Source organism: Nomascus leucogenys, chromosome 8, assembly GCF_006542625.1.
Source record: "Nomascus leucogenys isolate Asia chromosome 8, Asia_NLE_v1, whole genome shotgun sequence".
Classification (NCBI taxonomy): Eukaryota; Metazoa; Chordata; class Mammalia; order Primates; family Hylobatidae; genus Nomascus; species Nomascus leucogenys.
In genome coordinates this window covers 58,365,443-58,387,268 of record NC_044388.1, presented here as the reverse complement: position 1 = coordinate 58,387,268, position 21,826 = coordinate 58,365,443, and the positions used below count along the sequence as shown (strand labels likewise).

The following is a 21,826-nucleotide window of genomic DNA, read 5'->3' as shown; positions in this document are numbered from 1 at the left end:
TATCAGCTTAAGGAGCTTTTGGGCTGAGACCATGGGGTTTTCTAGTTATAGCATCATGTCATCTGTTAACAGGGATAGTTTGACTTCCTCTCTTCCTATTTGGATGCCCTTTATTTCCTTCTCTTGCCTGTTTGCTCTGGTCAGGGCTTCCAATACTATGTTGAATAGGAGTGGTAAGAGAGGGCATCCTTGTCTTGTTCTAGTTTTCAAAGGGAATGCTTCCAGCTTTTGCCCTCAGTATGATGTTGGCTGTAGGTTAGTCATAGATGGCTCTTATTATTTTGAGATATGTTCCTTCAAAACCTAGTTTTTTGAGAGTTTTTAACGTGAAGGCATGCTGAATTTTACTAAAAGCCTTTTCTGCATCTATTGAGATAATCATATAGTTTTTGTCTTTAGTTCTGTTTATGTGATGAGTCACATGTTTTGATTTGTATATGTTGAACCAACCTTGCATCCCAGGTATGAAGCCTACTTGATTGTGTTGGATAAGGTTTTTGATGTGCTGCTGGATTCAATTCTCCAATATTTTGCTGAGGATTTTTACATCTATGTTCATCAAGAATATTGGCCTGAAGTTTTTTTGTCATTGTTGTGCTTCTGCCAGGTTTTAGTAGCAGAATGATACTGGACTCACAGAATGGGTTAGGGGAGGATTCCCTCTTCCTCTTTTTTTCTGAAGTACCTTCAGTAGGAATGGTACCAGCTCTTCTTTGTACATCTGGTAGAACTCAGTTGTGAATCCATCTGGTCCTGGGCTTTTCTTGTTGGTAGGCTATTTATAACTGATTGAATTTCAGAGCTCTTTATTGGTCTGGTCAGGGATTTAATTTCTTCCTGGTTCAGTCTTTGGAGTCCAGGAATTTATCTATTTCTTCTAGATTTTCTAGTTTATATGCATAGAGGTGTTGATAACATTCTCTGATGGTTGTTTGTGTTTCTGTGGGGTCAGTGGTAATATCCTTCTTGTTTTGAATTGTGTTTATTTGGATTTTCTCTCTTTTATTCTTTATTAGCCTAGCTAGCATTCTAGCTATTTTATTGATGTTTTCAAAAAACCAGCTCCTGGATTCGTTGATCTTTTGGATGGTTTCTTGTGTCTCAGTCTCCCTCAGTTCAGCTCTGATTTTGGTTATTTCTTGTCTTCTTTCCATTTTATTATTTTATAATCCCTAAGCTGTTGTTCTCATCTGCTTGGTCCAAGATGACTAGATACCACTTCTATATTTCAGGCACTTGCAGAAAAGAAAAAGGCCACATACAGGTAGTTAGATATGCCATTTCTGTTTGTATGCCTTTTGCCACATGGAGCTGCAAGAGAGGCTGGGAAATGAAGGCCTTAGCTGGTAGCCAAGTTCCAAGGTGAGGGTGGAAGGTTTCTATTATTATTATTATTATTATTATTTTTCTTTTTTGAGATGGAGTCTTGCTCTGTCGCCCAGGCTGGTGTGCAATGGCATGATCTCGGCTCACTGCAACCTCTGCCTCCTGGGTTCAAGTGTTTCTCCTGCCTCAGCCTCCCAAGTAGCTGGGATTACAGGTGCCTGCCACCTCACCTGGCTAATTTTTGTATTTTTAGTAGAGATGGGGTTTCTCCATGTTGGCCAGGCTGGTCTCCAACTCCTGACCTCAAGTGATTCCCCCGCCTCAGCCTCCCAAAGTGCTAGGATTATAGGTGTGAGCCACCGCGCCCGGCTGGTTTCTGTTATTAAAGAAGAGAATGTATATTGGGGTCAACTAGCAGGCTCTATCCAAAGTACATTTTATTATTATCCTCATCCTATAGATGAGGAAATCAAGGTTGTAGCTTGACTAAGGTAAAGCATACAATGCATGGTATGATGAGAGATTTAAAGGAGGACTTGTTTGGCTCTGTGGTGTATGCATTTTACTCCTCTGCTGTATGTCTCTCTTTTGGTTAGGGGTGATGTCACCTGATAAAAGGACAGGGCATTGTGAAGGAATGTCAGCATGACATCTAATGTGGTTGCATGATGTAATCAGAAAGGAAACTCTAGAGCTTGGCCAGACATGCAAGGTCAGCAAATCCACAGATTAGCAGAGAAGATGCAGGAAAGAAGATGAATGCACAGGAACAGGAAGGGAGGGTTAGAGTCCTTTGGAATCCATTTGGCCTCTCAGTCAACTCTTGACTATGAAGATCAACTTCTGGTGTCATCAGTCCAGGGGCAGGCAAATATCACCTGTCCAGGGGCAGGGCAAGGGAATCTTTGATTCACTTGACAGAAATGGTCTTCTTATTGAGCTAGAGTATTTCACAGTTAGATCCTGGAGGTAAAAATGTGTCCTTCAGCCCAAATGGAGGATGGAGCAGCCCTTCTTTACCAATTCATATTTAGCAGAGGTATTCAGACATCTTCAATAAGAATTCCTATTCCCTGGGGGCCAAAAAAGACTAGGAAGCCTTTGTGAAAAATCTCAATTTTTTAAGTTTTTAGATTGATATTCAGTTCAGAAGTAGAGTACTACTTGATGACTTAGCTGTTTGAAACTCAAAAAAATGAGTCAAGGTGAATAATTACACTTATGATATACATCAGGTGTTAGAGCGAGAAAAGTGAGGTCATAAGAAGGATGTCATCTGTGTTTTAGGATGTAAGTATATGTTACAGGCAAGTACTATCTAAGATAAAGTAAAAGCCACATGCATAATTTAAAATTTTCTCCCCGTTTAGGAAGCTGAGGCTGGAGGATCACTTGAAGACAGAAGTTTGAGGTCAGCCTGGGCAACAAAGTGAGACCCCATCTCTACACAAAAAAAAATTAGTTAGGGGTGGTGGCATGCACCTGTAATTCCAGCTACTCAGTAGGATGAGGTGGGAGGATCACTTAAGCCCAGGAAGTCAGAGGCTGCAGTGAGCTATGATCATGTCACTGCACTCCAGCCTAAGCTACAGAGCAAGACCCTATCTCTAAAGTAAAATAAATAAATAAATACAATTTCTGATAGCTACTGTAACAAGATTTTTAAAAAAGCTCAATTAATTCTAATAATATATTTTATTTAAACCAATATCTCTAAAATATTATTTCAACTTAAAACCAATGTAAAACTGAAATATTTTCCCTTTTTTGTACAGAATCTTTAAAACACAGTGTGAATCATTACACTGACAGCAAACCTCAATGTGAGTTAGCCCCATTTCAAGTACTCTATAGGCCTACTATTATAGGTTTAGTCCCTGTGTCTTAGGAAAGACTAGGCATGAAGGTATTTTCACAAGTGATCGTCAATTTGGTTTTGGAAGATGGGAGGATCCAAATTTATAAGCCAAAAGTAAAGCCGAGAGGAAGAAACCAAAGAGAAGGAACTTTGGATGAAAAATCCAAGAATGATTTATCATCCTTGCAAATCCGGCCAGTTACTGACAGAGGCAGGAGTTATACTCTCTGTATGCTGGAATATAGCCAACTTAAAAAAATTATTCAATGCATTTTTACCTTTCCCTTTTCCCTTTGAGGGGACTTCTGAAAAAATTCAATTGCAAATGATACATGCAATTTTATGGTCTGTGAACAAAGAAGAATATTTGAAATACGTGCATGTAGAAACTACTAGATATCATAGAACACAGTGTTTCTTGTTAATACAATTTTTAAAAGAACATTTGTATTAACTGCCAATGTGGTTACTTAGAGAAAATAGAGTAGTTACATATTCTCCCCACAGTAATATTAGAATTAGCACAAATTATCATCTGGTAAGTAAATATCAATACATTTCTTCCTTTAAGATGCTTTTTAAAGAAATGCATTATATGTAATGGCAGAATTCCAACATGACTTTATTCAAATTCCCTCAAGGAAATGAAAAATTATTTGCCAAATAGCAATTTAAATTATGAAGGAAATGTCTAGGAGAGGGATTTTCTAGAACCAAATCTTTATAAAAAAGACTTCAAGTTTATGATGGATTGAGTCTCTTAGTATAGTAGAAAAGTAATTAAAGTAAGGACACACTGATCTTCAGGAATAGCCAAAATAGGCAACTACCAACTGCTGTGATTTCGAGATCATTGGGAAGGCCTTCGTATACCCTCAAATCCCACCTGGAGACTCCAGTGTTAAGGCGTCCTTAGAAACTTATTCATCTAAACGTTCTCCAGGGAAAATGACAATGGGCAGCAGAGCTGACACTATAAATTGGTATCAGCCATTTTTTTTTTTTTTTTTTTTTTTTTTTTGAGACAGAGTTTAGCTTCCTCTGTTGGCCAGGCTAGAGTGCAGAAGCGTTATCTCAGCTCACTGCAGCCTCCACCCTGCGGGTTCAAGCAATTCTCATTCATGTCTCAGCCTCCCAAGTAGCTGGGACTACAAGTGAATGCCACTACACCTGGCTAATTTGTATTTTCAGTAGAGATGGGGTTTCCCCATGTTGGCCAGGCTAGTCTCAAACTCCTGGCTCCAGGCAGATTTCTTGGGGCCAGGAGTAACAGACGTGAGCCACCATGCCCGGCCAGTAACAGTCATTTTTGAAAGGTGCAAATGGAAAACGACAGAACGGAACTGAACCCTCAGTCCTTCCTTCTCACTGTTGCCGTATCCCCTCCTGGCCTGCCCTGCCTTTGCTCCCCGACTTCTGATGAAAGTATGCCAGGCTCTGCATCAGACTTTTGTTTCAATTCCCACTGGCCTTTTATTCATAAGCAGACAATTAGCAAAAACATTAAACACCCCATGCTGTGCATTCCCAGAGGAATTTGCATATATGTCATTTTTTTAAAGTATGAATGCAAAGATTTATTAGAAGGATTTTTAAAAGTCATACAACTTTTTAACACTTATTTTAGGTTTGAGGGTACATGTGAAGGTTTGTTACATAAGTAAACATATGTCACAGGAGTTTGTTGTACAGATTATTTCATTACCCAGGTATTAATTCATCACCCAGGTATTAAGCCCAGTATCCAATAGTTACCTTTTCTGCTCCTCTCCCTGCTCCCACCCTCCACCCTCAAATAGACAGCAGTGTCTGTTGTTTTCTTCTTTGTGTTTGTAAGTTCTTACCATTTGGCTCCCACTTATATGTGAGAACATGCAGTATTTAGTTTGCTGTTCCTGTGTTAGTTTGCTATGGATAATAGCCTCCAGCTTCATCCATGTTCCCGCAAAAGACATAATATCATTCTTTTTTACAACTGCATAGCATTCCATGGTGTATATGAACCACATTTTCTTTATCCAATCTGTCATTGATGGGCATTTTGGTTGATTTCATGTCTTCGCTATTGTGAATAGTGCTACAGTGAATTTTCGCGTGCATGTGTCTTTATGGTAGAATGATTTATGTTCCTCTGTGTATATACCGAATAATGGGATAGCTGGGTCAAATGGCAGTTCTGCTTTTAGCTCTTTGAGGAATTGCCATACTGTTTTCCACAGTGGTTGAACTAATTTACCCTCCCACCAACAGTGCATAAGTGTTCCCTTTTCTCCACAAACTCGCCAGTATCTGTTATTTTTTTGACTTTTTAGTAATAGCCTTTCTGACTGGTGTGAGATGGTATCTCATTGTGGTTTTGATTTCCATTTCTCTAATGATCAGTGATATTGAGCTTTTTTTCCTATGCCCGTTGGCTGCATGTATGCCTTCTTTTCAGAAGTGTCTGTTCGTGTCCTTTGCTGGGCTGCACGTCCTCTGCTCCATCTTGCCCAGAACCAGTGTTTGTTGTGTGCACACTGCTTCCCTGATTGCACTGTCTCAGCTCATCCTCAGTGCCCACTGCCCGCTACACCCTGCCTGAAGATGATTTGCTAGATGATAACAGCATACACAGAATTATCATAGTTGAAAAGAGATGCATAGAGAAGCCACAACTGCTTAGAACTTCACAGGGAGAGTTGGTTTTGGTTCCTAACCTGGGTGGGGAGAAAGGGAACCTTTACTATTCCGAATATATAATATGGTGGTACTAAAAATAGAGTTAATACCTGAGTTCTATTTTTTATGTTTTATATGTATTTTTTATAGAAACGGAGTCTCACTATGTTGCCTATGTTGCCTATGCTGGCCTCCAACTCCTGGGCTAAATTCTAAATGGCAGTAAAATGTAATGTGGGACAGATGTGAGAAGGGGCTATAGGAAGATACTAGATAGGAAGAAAAAGAAATAATTATAGACGTGAATAGTGGAACAGTTAAACTCATGGTGAGATTTTTTTGTTTGTTTTTGAGACGGAGTCTCACTCTTGTCGCACAGGCTGGAGTGCAGTGGCGCGATCTCGGCTCACCGCAATCTCTGCCTCCTGGGTTCAAGTGAGTCTCCTGCCTCAGCCTCCTGAGTAGCTGGGATTACAGGAACCCACCACCATGCCTCACTAATTTTTGTATTTTTAGTGGAGACACGGTTTCACCATGTTGGCCAGGCTGATCTTGAACTCCTCACCTCAGATGATCCACCCACCTCAGCCTCCCAAAGTGCTCGGATTACAGGCGTGAGCCACCATGCCCAGCCTCATGGTGAATTTTTAAAATTGCACTTGGGAAGTTTTTCCCTTTCAATTTCTAACTTTCACTGAGGTTATTTCAAAACTAAGTGGAAAAGAAACGAATGTGATTAATTATATACATTATTGTTTAAGCCAGGCATAGCTATACTTAACTTTAAAAAGCAGAATTGACAATATTGAGGAATACAACCCTACTTTTCCCTCTTTCCTCCTGGGAGTTGTGCATTATGGTTGTTTCTGTACTCTTGCTAGACATCACACAGTGGCATCTTCCAAGGATGCAGACTGGCTGCTATGATGCTTGTGTGAACATGTGCCACTTAGAGCTCCTTGGTGGTAAACAACAGACACCATCTCTTACTAATTCAAGCAGAATGATTTCATGAGCTCTGAGATTCAATAGTGGAAATGGGCAAAAACCGAGATGCCTACGGGTACAGGAAGTTGGAAACACAGTAACTGTCCCATAGCAGGAGCAGTCTGGTTTTGATACAGCTCTTAACCACTGTGATGAGTAAATGCCAAGCGTTCTTTCCATCCTTGTTTCACTTATCCAAAATTCAAAGTCTTAGGGGGAGAACATTTGATTGGCCGTGCATAGGCCACTTGCCTGCCTCCTGGCTCTATCACAGGGTAGGAGAAGTAGGTTCTGTCAAGCCCTCCTTGGCTTCTGTAGTTGGAGAGAGGAATCTGGAGTTACTGGGCCATCGAGACTGTACACAATGAAACTAGAAAATTGTGATGCCATTAAGGAGGGGAAATGGATGCAAGACAGCAAAGACAGATAAGCCAAACAAAAATCTGATAAATGTTCTTATGGTTGATATGGCTTGGATTATTTACTGACTGCTGCCTATTGCTAATAATGTCAGTACAACATCAATGAAAACAGAAGTGGTATATGCATGATTAGTTGGGCATAAAGTAATTTATTCCACATTTTGATCAGAAGTTAGATATATAAAACATCAAAAATGCTTTATGTGTCTCTCCATTTCTTCCTCCTCATTCGTTGAAAAGCATATTTACTGAACATTTTCTATTTTTCAGGCACTATGCTAGGTATGAGAAATAGAAAACAGAAAAGACATAAAGGATTTCTATGTTTATGAAATACATTATGTCAGCAGAGTTACACTGAGGGCAACTACAGGCATACCTTGGAGATATTGCAGATCTAGTTCTAGACCACCACAATAACATGAATATCACAAAACAGTGAGTCATGTAAATGTATTGGTTTCCCAGTGCATATAAAAGTGATGTTTACACTCTACTGTAGTCTATAAAGTGTGCAATAGCATTATGTTCAAAAATATGTATGCACCCTAATTAAAAAAATACTTTGCTGCTAAAAATTGCAACAATCCTCTGAGCCTTCAGTGAGTCATAATCTTTGCTGGTGGAGCAAAGCTAGATGGCTGCTGACTGGTCAGTGGTGGTTGCTGAAGTTGGGGTGGCTGTGGAAATTTCTTAAAATAATACAACAATTAAATTTGCCACAGCAATTGACTCTTCCTTTCACAAAAGATTTCTCTGTAGCATGGGATGCTATTGGATAGCCTTTCACCCACAGTAGAACTTTCAAATTGGAGTCAATCCTCTCAAACTCTGCAGCTGCTTTGCCAACTGAGTCCCCTATGTAATATTCTAAATCCTTTGTCATCATTTCAAACAATGTTCACAGCATCCTCACCAGGAGAAGACTCCATCTTAAAAAACCACCTTATTTGCTCATTCATAAAAAGCAACTTCTTATCCATTCAGGTTTTATCAGGAGATTGCGGCACTTCTGTCTATTTCAACCTCTACTTCTAATTCTAGTTCTCTTGCTATTCCTACCACATCTGCAGTTAATTCCTCCAGGGAAGTCTTGAACCCCTCAGAGTTACCCATGGGGGTCAGAATCAATTTCTTCCAAACTCCTGTTAATGTTGATATTTTGACCTCCTCCCATGAATCACAAATGTTCTTAATGACAACTGTAATTGTGAATCCTTTCTAGAAAGTTTTTAATTTCCTTTGCCTAGATCCAACAGAGGAATTTCTACCTATGGGATGCTTACCTTTATGAAATGTATTTCTGAAATAATAAGATTTGAAAGTCAAAACTACTCCTTGATCCATGGACTGCAGAATGGATGTTCTGTTAGCAAGCATGAAAACAACATTCATCTCCTTGTGCTTCTCCATCAGGAGCTCTTGGGGAGCAGGTACACTGTCAATGAGAAGTAATACTATGAAAAAAATCTCTTTTTCTGAGCAGTGGGTCTCAACAGTGGGCTTAATATGTTCAGTAAAACAAGCTGTTAACAGATGTGCTGTCATCCAGGCTTTCTTGTTCCATTTATGGAGCACAGACAGATGTAGTGTAATTCCTAAGGGCCCTAGGATTTTCAGAATGGTACATAGCATTGGCTTCAACTTAAGGTGATCAGCTGCATTAGCCCCTAACAAGCGAGTCCAACTGTTCTTTGAAGCTTTGAAGACAGGCACTGACTTCTCTTTAGCTGTGAAAGTTCTAGATGGCATCTTCTTCCAACAGAAGGCTATTTCATCTACATGGAAAATTTGTTGTTTCGCATAGCCACCTTTATCAATGATCTTAGCTAGATCTTCTGGATAACTTGCTGCAGCTTCTGCATCAGCACTTGCTGCTTAACCTTGCACTTTTCTGTTGTGGAAATGGCTTCTTTCTTTAAACCTCATGAGCCAAGCTCTGCTAGCTTCATTTTTTTCTTCTGCAGTTTTCTCACCTCTCTCAGCCTTCACAGAATTGAAGAAAGTTAGGGTCTTCCTCTGGATTAGGCTTTGGTTTAAGGGAATATTGTGGCTGATTCCATCTTCTGTCCTCCCCACTAGAACTTTCTCCATATTAGCAAAGCTATTTTGCTTTCTTATAATTAATGTGCTCACTGGAGTAGCACTTTTAATTTCTGTGAAGAGCTTTTCCTTTGCATTTGCAATGTGGTGGTTGGGTGGGTGCAAGACTCCTAGCTTTCCGTCTGTCTCACCTTTCGACATGCCTTCCTCACGAGTTTAATCATTTGTAGTTTTTGAATAAAGTGAGAGAAGTATGACTCTTTCACTTGAACACGTAGAGGCCAATGTAGGGTTATTAATTGGTTTAGTTTCTATATTGTTGTGTTTCAGGGAATAGGGGGCCTGAGGAGAGGGAGAAAGATAGGGGATAAAGAGAATAGCTGGTCAGTGGAGCAGTCAGAACACACACATTTATCTATTATGCTTGCTGCCTTATATGGGCATGGTTTATGGTGCTGCAAAACAATTATAATAGTAATGTCAACTATAACTGATCACAGATCACCGTAACAGACAATGTAATGAAAAAGGTTGAAATATTGAGAGAATTACCAAAATGTGACACAGAGACATGAGGTGAGCACATGCTGTTGGAACAATGGCATTGATAGAGTTGCTTGATGCACGGTTGCCAAAACCCTTTAATTTGTGAAAAACACATTATTTGCAAAGCACAGTAAAGTGAAGAGCAATCAAACAAGATGCTCTTGTGTTTAGATTACAGTTGATCAGGCTGGGCACAGTGGCTCACGCCTGTAATCCTAACACTTTGGGAGGCTGAGGTGATTGGATCACTGGAGGTCAGGAGTTCAACACCAGCCAGGCCAAAATGACGAAACTCCATCTCTACTAAAAATACAAAAATTAGCCGGGTGTGATGGTGCACGCCTGTAATCCCAGCTACTCGGTAGGCTGTGGTAGGAGAATTGCTTGAACCCGGGAGGCGGAGGTTGCAGTGAGTTGAGATTGCACCACTGTACTCCAGCCCAGGTGATAGGGACTTCATCCTCCCACCAAAAAAAAAAAAAATTACAGTTGATCAATTCAGATTCATCTGGCACTCTCAAACACATATATTATGTGCTCATATACAATTTTTGCACCTATTTTATATGTTTTATAAATAGCATTTCTTTTATTCAATGAATATTTGTAGATATATGGCCAAAACAGGTGTGTGTGTGTGTGTGTGTGTGTGTGTGTGTGTGTGTAGGTATACCATAATAGTATAATTGGGATTTCAGTTTAGTTAAGTTAAGCCATGTTCAGTTTAGGACTGAGCACATCTGAGGATTTGTGGATTAAAGTGGCCTAAAAATGAACACAGCCTTGCAATGAAAAAACTGAGACAGAAATTTAGGTTTTCTGATACATCAATGATGTGGTCAGTATCTTAGCAGTTGGAACCCAAAAATGCTTTCTTTTCTAAACTTAGTTCCCTTTAAATATTGGGTGAAATTAAAAAAATACTTTTTGGCCATTATAGTAAGCTGTACCATATTAATGAAATTTCATATTAAATTCAAACTTCACTAAGCTGTCTTTCGCCACCATTCGACTAGTTCATTTGTTGCATTTTCATTTTAAGAAAGACTAAGATGCCTCCTGGGAAGAGACTAATTCTAAGGAAAGAGACAGTCAGGCTGACAAGCTTGATCTCATGCCAATATCTCAGGGCCAGAGAGGAAAGGTAATTTTGATTACAGTACAATGTTTGCCAATTGTTTTGTCCTGTGGTCTAATCCTCAGGCATTTATTCTTGGGAGTTAGTGGGAGGGGCTTGAAGTAAAAACTGAGATCTCCATCAGTTGTAGGGGGCCTCTGTGTAACATGGAGGAGCAGCATTTGGTGGGTAGGAGCTGGAAGATGACATATACCAGACCCCTTCACTTAGCATTGCTGATGGAACATCGGATGGACAGAGGTGTGAGTGCAAGGTTTGATCAGAACCAGGAAGATATTGGAGAGAATGTGGCATGGCTGCAATGGGCACCAGCAAGAATCAGTGTTAGAGGCGACAGTAGTCAATGGAGGTGACCCCAGCAGTAGTTCTGGCACTGACAGGATGCCGTCCATGTGGCTTTGTGGACTGGAGGTGCCACCAGTTGTTTCATGATGGATGTGGAGACGCTCGTGGTTTGAAGAGCATCATGGGTCAGCATAGAATCCTTGACAGCAGGCAGCAATGCCGAAGGCTGAGAGTAGGGAAGGAAAATGGCAGACATTCCAGAGATGTGGAGAGGAATGAGTTCTGAGCATATGTGATCTCAGGACTTAGATCCTTCTGGAAGAGATGAGAGGTAGTTAGAATAAATGATAGGGATCCATAGTGGTTGTGCCTGAGGTAGAGAAATCCTGGGTTAGGGTAATAACTGTGACCCTAAATTTACCTTGAGACCACTATGGCCATTAGAAATACACATGTACAAAAATTTGTAATAAAAATAACATAAGCACTTGTGTTAAGTGCATAATTCAAATTGTCTGAGCAAATATGTGATGAGAATTGTTTTTCCCAGTAGTGCACGTAGCCTAGATTATTTTAGAAGTGATATTGGATAAAACTGTTTACATTGTTCTCATTTATAGCTGTTTTTCCCTTAAGATGGAAAACAAGTGCTAAATAAAATTTATAGACCATTTACAAATTTTTTTTTTGCTTTGAGACATTTAAACAATTATTAAGAAAAAGAAAATATATAGGAAAATCATTTTCTTTAGGTTTATTGAACTGACCTGGATTTGTGTCTTCAGAAACCATTGGGGTCCTAAGTGATTTGAATCTCTTTCATTGATTTGGAAGTCTAAAAATAAATCCTCAGGAAAGCATCCTTTTTACTGAAATACAGAAATATTTTATATAGATACTATATGTATAAAATATTTGGTCAGTTTATAAAACTAAATTTGTTTCCTGTCTCTTTTTTTAAACAACAACAAAAACAAACAAAAAACAGAACAGCAGAGTTCCAGAACAATGTTTGTCCAGTTGGAGAAAGAGCATTTTAATGAAACGTTTGAGTTTTGGAAATGTCAGCAGAATAAGAAAAAACTTTTTTTTTTTTTTTTCCTCAGAGGAACTGCCTACCCCCAGGTAATCAGACAGATTTGCCCAGGAAATCAGCAGAATATCTGTTTGTGTTGTCCTTTTCTGTTTCTGTTAATGCTAAAATTGATGCCAGTGGTGACACTTAACTAACTCTTAAGCATAGTTATTTTTATATTGTCGCTTCAAATCCACGTTAATGAAACCTCCAATGAACGATTTTGCAAACAATGTTTAATAAAATCTGCCATAGATCATTGAAGAAATAATCTTTGCAAGAATTATTTTAATATCCAGAGACATTACTATTCCAGTTCATTGATGACAGACGGATTCATACATTTAAACCAGTGGGTTTATATGTCATTGAAATTTATATAACTTTAAAATAAAAATGTGAGCACAAGAATCTATATGATAGTAAAAAGGATGCTTAAGAATCTTAGAATCATAGAAATGGTAAAACTGGAGACCATATAGGTGATTTTTTAGAGGTCCAATGACTTTCTTAATATAAACATGGCTACGTAGTAAAAAAAAAAAAAAAAAAAAACTGGGAAAGGCTTCATTTTTCCAATATACTAGTGATGCAGTCAGTGTCTAAGCAGTTGATAAGATTACCAAATTGTACCTACCTCTGCTTAAATATTACATAAAAATTTCAGGACTTTTTTTGCTACTAGAATATGAAGTTTCACTGTATCAATTAAATTCCATATAAATTGCAAACTTCGTTTGGCCACCATTTTAGCTGGAATTCAATAGTTCCACTTTTATTTTTATTTTTATTTTTTTTGAGACAGAGTCTTGCTCTGTCGCCCAGGCTGGAATGCAGTGGCACTATCTCGGCTGACTGCAACCTCCACCTCCCAGGTTCAAGCCATTCTCCCGCCTCAGCCTCCCGGGTAGCTGGGACTACAGGCATGCACCACTATGCCCGGCTGATTTTTGTATTTTTAGTAGAGATGGAGTTTCGCCATGTTGGCCAGGCTGGTCTTGAACTCCTGACATCAGGTAATACACCCTCCTTGGCCTCCCAAAGTGAATAGTTGCAATTTTAGTATAAGAAAAATTTTACTAGAAAAATTTCTCATGACCTTAGTATTTTATGCTTTCGGCATATGTTTTCTGTGCTTAGTATTTTATGCTTTTAGCAGAATTTAGATTAGTCTTTAATCTCTAAATAATTTCATTTAGAATTTCTTTTGAACACTTTTTGTTTGCTGTCAAAAACAATTTAATAGGAAATAAGCTTTCTTGGACCTTCAGCAAGTTGCTTTAAAAAATTAAATCAAGTTAAAAAAATAAATAAGAAAATAAGCTTTCCTTAGCTTTTATCAGAATAATTGACCAAAAACCCAATATAAAAAGAAAAAAAAAGGGAAGTCCTGAATCCCTTGCTTCATGAGATAGATTTTGTCTATAAGTTACAAGATTTTTTTTAAAAAAGATTATTTTGTTTAAACGAAACCCAATAAACCATTATATCGATTGTTTTGTATTGAAGTATGTTTCAGTGTGATGAAAGACACTATTACGGGAATGAGCCCTTAAATACAATATATACATGTAAGTAATCTTAGATCCATGAGGGACATGAATTGTTAAATGAACGAAGGCAAAATTGGAAAGATTGGAGGGGTGATTGATGTCTAAGATCAGGTACTTCATAATTTGAAAGGCAACTTTCCAAACTCTACACGCTAACTTATTTACATATAAGGTAATGTTGTCAAGCTTCAAACTAGCAGGAAAGAAACTCTACTTTGATATGACTTTTGGGGAACTTTTAAATATGAGAAAAAACAATATACTTAACCTTTGAATTACCACAATTACTTACGTACTGGAAGCATCTTCCTGTTTAGAAGTTAGGGACACGCTTCAGCTCCTTGAGGATTCTAGGTCCAGTGAGCACACGATGCATGAATGCCTTGGGGTACTGTGGGATAAAGCCTGGCAGCGGTTAGCCACTCCACAGCACTCCAGTGGTTTGCAAGTTAAAGTGCCTCATAATTTATCGCGAGGGAGGGCCTTAGGGGAAGAAAGAATATGGCTCAATTAATTAGAACTTGTTAGCAAACTTCAACTGTTATCCTATTTAGATTTTCAAATCACCGATATATCAAATACCCACAAGATTTGGGAAGGAAGTAAGAACAAGCAGTTGAGAAAGCTAATTTGTCCAACATGGTACCAGTTCTTGAATATTCTGTTAGCAGCTGACCAATTTTCACATATTAGCCTTTCTATAAAGAAGAAGAAGACGGCCAGACACAGTGGCGCATGCCTGTAATCCCAGCACCTTGGGAGGCTGAGATGAGAGGATCACTTGAGTCCAGGAGTTTGAGACAAGCCTGGGCAACATGGCAAGATTTCCCCCTCTACAAAGAATAAAAAAGTTAGCTGGGCATGTTGGTGCACGACTGTGGTCCCAGCTACTTAGGTGGCTGAGGCGAGGGGATTGCTTGAGCCTAGGAGTTCGAGGCTCAAGGCTGCAGTGAGCTATGATGGTGGCACTGCATTCAAACCTGGGTGTCAGAATGCAACTCTGTCTCAAAAATTAAAAAAAAAAAAGAAAAAAAAAGAAAAATGGTATAAATTTTTCATCTAACTCTAACTTTCTGTTTTTAATTATGTTGTTACTCATGTGTCTTTCAGTTTGGGATTCTGAATAAGATTAATAATCTTGATGACCACCTATAGATTCCTGTGAAAGTCTAATATTAATTAATTAATTATTGGGTGTTATCTTGAGCTTTATAATAGGTTTTGAGTTGTTACTTCAAGGTGGCTATGGTTGGTATTTAGAAAAGTTAATGATTCTTTATGATTATATGGTTGTTTACCAAGATGTTATTCAAATAACATCTCCTCTGTTCTGAAAGATTTTGAGTCAAATCTCTTGTTTTCATGGCATGAAATCATATTGTCATCAAATAATGTGTATGCAACATAGAATTTTTTCAATAACTTTGGCACATATTTTCCTTATTTTTCCCAAGTTATGCTTTGGCCAAGATTTCTAAGAGAATGTTAGATAATCAGATTCATGACGGATATCCAAGTCATAGTTTGTATTTTTGTCATTGGTTTTTCTTTGTTTGGTTGTTTTGTGTTGTTGTGTTTGATATTTGGTACAGTGAAGACTTAGTTTAAGATAACTGTTTTTTTGGTTGTTGTTTTGTTTTGATATTTAAGAGTTAATTATCTTAAACTAAATATTCATTGTACTAATTTTATTGAGACTGGATAAAGAAAATGTACATGTACACTATGGAATGCTGTGCAGCCACAAAAAGGAATGGGATCATGTCCTTTGCAGGGACAAGGATGAAACTGGAAGCCATCATTTTCAGCAAACTAATGCAGAAACAGATAACCAAACACTGCATGTTCTCACTCATAAGTGGGAGTTGAACAATGAGAACATATGGACAGAGGGAGGGGAACATCACACACCAGGGCCTGTCGAGGGCGGGGTGAGGGGAGGGAGAGCATCAGGACAAATAGCTAATGCATGCGGGGCTTAAAACCTAGGTGATTGGTTGATAAGTGCAGCAAACCACCATGACACTCACGTATCTATGTAACAAACCTGCATGTTCTGGACATGTATCCTGGAACTTAAAGTTAAAACCAAAAAAAAAAGAAAGCTATTTTTTTGGTTGTTTTTTTGTTGTCGTTGCTTTGTTTTGATATTTAGTACAATGAAGACCTAGTTTAAGATGACTATTTTTTATCATTAACAAATATTCTTGTATTTTTAGTTGCCTTTTATTTACAAAATATTTGTAAATCAACTTTATAAAAATAGTATTTGGAATTTAGTATGGTGCAGTTTGTTTAGATTTGACATTGGTCCCTATTCCCTATGTTCTGGTGCAGTCCCCTGATTTCTACACTTATGTTTTTATATTTATGTAGACTTTCTGGCCCCATGGACATTTAAGCTAGAGATACTTGTATTGGATTTTCAAAGTGGGAAAAATATGACGTTTTCCCAAATTTATTTATAAAGTTCATGGGAATCAAATTTAATTTTATTTTTCCAGGCTTCATGGCTTTAAAAAGAATACTGTTCAGGAGAAGGTCCTCTGTGGTAAAATTTTGCTGCATGGTTGTAATCATAAAATACAAATTGTTTAGTTATTTAGTTTATAGTATATTACAGAAAACACAGTTATCGGCGAGGAAAAGTTGAGCTGAAGCAGGTGGATTTACAGGAAAAGAACAAGAATGGGGCCAAAAAAAAAAAAAAAACCTCCCAAGAAACACACAAATGCATTAGGTTTTTCTTCCTCTCTAGCTAATGTAGCTGATTTGAAAGGAAGTGATTGCTTCGTTGAGTCAAGACACTTCAATGATTGTTACTAACCTTCCTCTGGTGGGCAATTTCATTCTCACTCTTATAGCCCCCAAGGAACTGCATGGGTGCACACTAGAGGGTTTCCTGACCAAAGTTCATGTACAGTGTAATTTAAGTAAAAGCCCTGATTATGTTCTGTGCTGCTTTGAGTTAAATGATAGGAAAACCTGATATGTGTGGAAGGGCAGAAGGCAAATGCGTGTGTTTTCCTCTTCTAGTTCAATAAAAGATAGCATGAGAAATGAATTAACTAATTCGATTCTAGACATTAAGCACTAATACTAGGAAGTTGGAAGCAAAAATGGAGTATCAACAGTTTTGACAGGACCAATTTACTGATTTATTGGTTTATATATCACATCTGATTGCTTCAATGTAGAACCATACTTCAACATATATATGTGTATACATACACATGGGATTGGTATATATTCATCTGAATATTACAAGGAGTTAAATATCAGCCATATTAAAATCTATCGTATTTGTATTGCTAAATGCCCTACTTTGAATTTCTCAGTGGGTCTGTTAATTTTCCTGTGAGATGATTTTAGATATATCCAAAAGCATACTCTAAATGATTAGAACATTTTAGGAATTGATTCTATTAGCAATCTACCTTCTGGTAATATACACCATATACTTAAAACTATCCTACTTTATTAAATCCTGACCCTACCCAATGAAAGGCAGCAAAAGGAGCTACTGTTAGGATGGAGTCCATTGTTTCTAAATTTATAACAGGTTCCATATGTTTACTCTTCTAAATTCTACCTGCTGTGTTTAAATTATTGGTTTATTAATTCAAGGACTAGCAATAGAAAGAAACAATTATTTTAATATTTGAGAGAGTGTTTTTATTTGATTCATAGGCTGATTTATGTTATGCAAGCCATTAGAAGAAGAATACCTTATGAAAATAATAATAAATACATTATAGCTTTACTTTCTCAATTGTCTTGAAAGCATAGTGGCTTAATCCTAAGTGGCATCCTTTGTTTGAAACAAAGGTAGAGGCACGAGATGCATCCCCCACCCCTTCCTGGGGGTCTGACCATCCTTACCTGGCACTATTTTTTCTCATCACTTTTCACCATCTAATAAACTATAAAATATACATATTTATTGTGCTTATTCTTCCACTCACAGAATGTAAGCTCTGTGAGGAGAGAGATTTTTGGGTATTTCATTTTACTGCTATAGTCCCATAATAAGCACTCAGTAAGTATTGGTTTGAGTGAATGAATGAATATGAAACATCGGAAGGTGACACTGTACAACAGTGCACTAAGAATTTCAGCAAAAGCATTAGTTAACATTGATTCTGGGGCTAGTGAAGAAGTTTGGGTTCCCTTATTCACTTTATTAAATTGTAGCTTTAGGAGGCCAAGAAAAGTTGAGGAACATCTACCAACAAATTGTGCTTCCCATGACTTTATGCCCTTGAGTCTTTTCTCCTTTGCCTAGATGTCAAAAATTTCTTTCCCCTGTATTTCTGACTGGCTAATTCCTAATCACCTTTCCAAAAACTTATTTCCAGTAGCCATTCCTCCAAGAAGTCTTCTTTGACACCCCCAATATGGGGTAGATGCTTCTCTGATATTCTCAACCAGAATTCCATTCTTTAAATCATACCGGATTGTATATGTTTAGCTTCTTTCTTCTCCCCTGCTCTGAAGGCAGGGGTCATAGTTTTCTTCTTGTTGTTGTTGTTGTGTTTGTTTTTTAAATTCAGACAGTGCTCAGTTCCTAGAAGGCACTCAATTCAAAATAAAAGTGTGGGGGTAGGTGGTGATGATGGGGAGGAGAGATGGGATGGGGGAATAGAGAAAAAATAGGAATAAAAGGTGATGAAAGGTTAATTAATCAAGAAAGAACATCTAGCCAATGAAAGGATTAGGGTATTACAATAGGTTTCCAAGAGAAGTTTATTTAACTAAGGAATTCAGATCATACTATAAGCCAGGGAATATTCTAGGCACTGTGGCTGCTGCAGTGAGCTAAGAGATAATGTCTTTGCATTCACAGAGGTTATATTTTAGTGGGGAAGACAGACAATAGTTGAGTATAAACTGTATTTGTAAAACAATGCTTAACAGAATGTAAAATTAATGTAAAATGCATTTAAATTATAAAAATACATAAATTATAGATTTGTATTACAGTATAGAACTTGGGGATGTTTAAAGGACTTCAGAACTAAGAGTGTCAAAGCTGTCTCATTGCTCAAGTGACCTCAGAATTCTTTCCTTGTAAAATGCTGTACATGGGATCCCAGAATGGGAAACGCAAAATGAATCCCTCCGGGAGTGGTATTTGTAACTTAATACGTGTACATCAACCCACATGAAATGCAGAAGGAACAATCTGTATAGACCTTAAAGGGCCCTGCTTCCAGTTGTGTGTGGAGGCATCGAACTCTGAAGGGAAATGGTGGTCTGGAAGGCTCCCAGGGTGCAGGCCTGATTCATGTGCAGCTGGACAAGACCCCAACTTCACCACTGACAACAGGGAAGCAAATGGTTTGAGAACCTAAAAACTAAGTACACTACTCTAGACTTTTGGTTAAACATGACTTAACTTTTTTCACCCTCCAAGGTTTTATTATCTTGGTAACATTTACTAGTCAGTTATAGAAGACAAATAATTTGAGTTTTGTGTTGGATTGGAGAAGTTTCCAGATTATGGGTATCAGTAGTTGATTGACAATATGAGGACTATGCTACCATGCTTGTGCTAATATAGGTGAATTATTTTACCAGCATATGGAAGGGCGTAGTTAGAGTATCACAGTGCTTTGTGGTAGAGAAAAAAAAAAACAATTACAGTGAATGAGGAAGAATGGTGTTATTGCAGTACATAAGACTTTGATTACATACCGCTAAGATTCATATCAGCCTAGTAGTTGACAGATAAAGTAACAAAAAGGAAACTCATTTATTTTTTCCTATTGAGACCTCAAGGTAAAGCAGATTTTCAGTTTTTGTACTTACTGCATTGATAGAACAGAGACCGCCACAAAAATGTGTCAGCCCAGAAATAGAAATTAAACCTAGGTTCACATCAAAATTTCATTTAGCCTTGGAAAAGGAGCTGCTGTTTGCATACTTTTGATCCTAAAACAAATATACTAAAGAATCTCACAGTATACCTGGTATGTATTAACCCTTCCCTGCGAACCGTACTTTCAGAGTTGTTGTTTTCATTCTACAAGGCTTTATTTCTTTTGCAATGTTTGAGGCAACTTGAATTATCGTCAGAGTAGGGTTCATTTTGCTGAATGCAAATTACTAGCCACAGACATATACATTTCAGTCTTCAGGAAGTATGAAACTAGATTTGGAAAATTAATAGCAGACCTTTTCCTCTATTACAAAGTTATACCTCATGCTACAGTTTGGTCACGAAGATAAGGACAGAGCAAGTGGGAGACGTGATGTGAGAAATTTTGGTTAGTGGTGTTGAGATTGTTGATGAGTGTGGGATAAATTTCTGGCTAAGTCATTTGTATCTTCCCTTCATGTTACTGAAGTTGGCATAAGAAAGATCTATAAGCAAGCCTCTCTCTTTTCTTTTCCTTCCTTCCTACTTTTCCCCCTCCCTCTCTCCCTTTCTTTCTCTCTCTCTTTCTTTTCACCCAACTAGCAACATGTACATTCTGCTGTAGTTTTTCATAATTAAGATAGTACTAAATTGCCTGTGGAATTCTGGACGTAACAACATGGTACACTTAGTGAAATATAAGTAAGTAAATATAATCATCAGTGAGTTCTACACATCATTATAATCCAACTACTTCCATGTCATGATATATCCTAAAAATAGTTTGGCTTAAGTTTTTTATTATTATTCTAAAGTCTACACTTGATAATTTTCTCATTAACTTTTTAGCAACAGAAAGATAGCATGAACTTGTTTCTTGAATTACCATTTCTGACCTTTTGCAAGATGATAATTACAAAAAAGGGAGGCCTGGAAGACTTGTAAAAAAATTAAGCTTATAAAAGAACTAAAATGGTCCTTCTTTGCTGGTGTCGATTTCAAAATTAACATTTTGGTTCATGTGCTTCTAATAATCACTGACCCTTACCTCGTGTACTTTCCACAGGAAATGAATATGGCAGAAATTACTTTGACCCACTGATGGATGAGGAAATAAACCCAAGGCAGTGTGCGATGGAGTTCAGCAGAGAAGGTGAGCTAGAACTAAGTATGTAATTTTTGTGTCAGAATATTCTTTTCCATTCATGAAAATGAGGTGACAAAGATCACACATGCAGTTCCATTTAGATTTTGCAGCTTACAATTTAAATGGTAAGTTTTAATCACTAACAACATGATGGGCAGCGAAGGTAATTTTTCATCAAGGACAGTGGGCTGGTCAGATAGAAGAAGCAGCGATGTGCTTTCATCTGATGCTACTGTGAGCAGTTTGATGCCATCATAAGGCCCATGTATGTGTCTGAGGAGCGTCACCACCTTCAAATGTATCTCTGTTTTTTGAATTTAACATGAGCATTCTTCAACAAATTGCATTTAGCATGTGAGATTTCCATATCCTGTGATGACTGAATTTCTTTCCCTGAATTCATGGAACCACCACCTAACTTTTGAGAATTACGAAGGGGAAGTGATATGATAACAATTTCCTCTTCTATAATCTCAAATACTAGTTGCAGTTCTAAAATAATAATTCAAAATTGCTCCTTAAGTGCATAATATTATGCTTATTTTATAGTTTACAGAATAGGGTTTTTATAAAGGTTATTGATGAGATATTGACAGTGACAAATGTTACTTAGAATCAGCTGCAGTCCAGATCATATCCCACCAGTGGGTGCCAGTCATTGAGTCTGCACTTTTTAATAAAAGACGAGGGTAAATTCTCACAAAAAGGACTCAAGCATAGTGCAAAGGTTATTTTATAAAGTAGCTCTCAATAACCTATTTTTAAAAGATGCAGAATCCACAGATATTATCAAAAGACCTATGTGCAAGATAAGACAAGGACTTAGTCTCACAGTCAGTTTTCACTGGTAGCTCAAAAGCCAGGGTGGATATGAGGCTGGAAAAGTTCAACCTTCTATTTACCCAAACACACTTGGAGGGTAAGAGAC

General features: G+C 37.8%; 1 protein-coding gene across 1 annotated transcript in view; it reads left to right on the top strand.

The window, feature by feature from the left end:
* OFCC1 (orofacial cleft 1 candidate 1) overlaps positions 1–21,826 on the top strand; it is a 36,118-nt gene that overhangs the window by 3,727 nt on the left and 10,565 nt on the right. The window contains exons 3-4 of the mRNA XM_030816453.1: positions 7,522–7,533; positions 20,818–20,904. Of these exons, the coding sequence (XP_030672313.1) occupies positions 7,522–7,533; positions 20,818–20,904 (99 nt within the window). The remainder of the gene's footprint in view (positions 1–7,521; positions 7,534–20,817; positions 20,905–21,826) is intronic.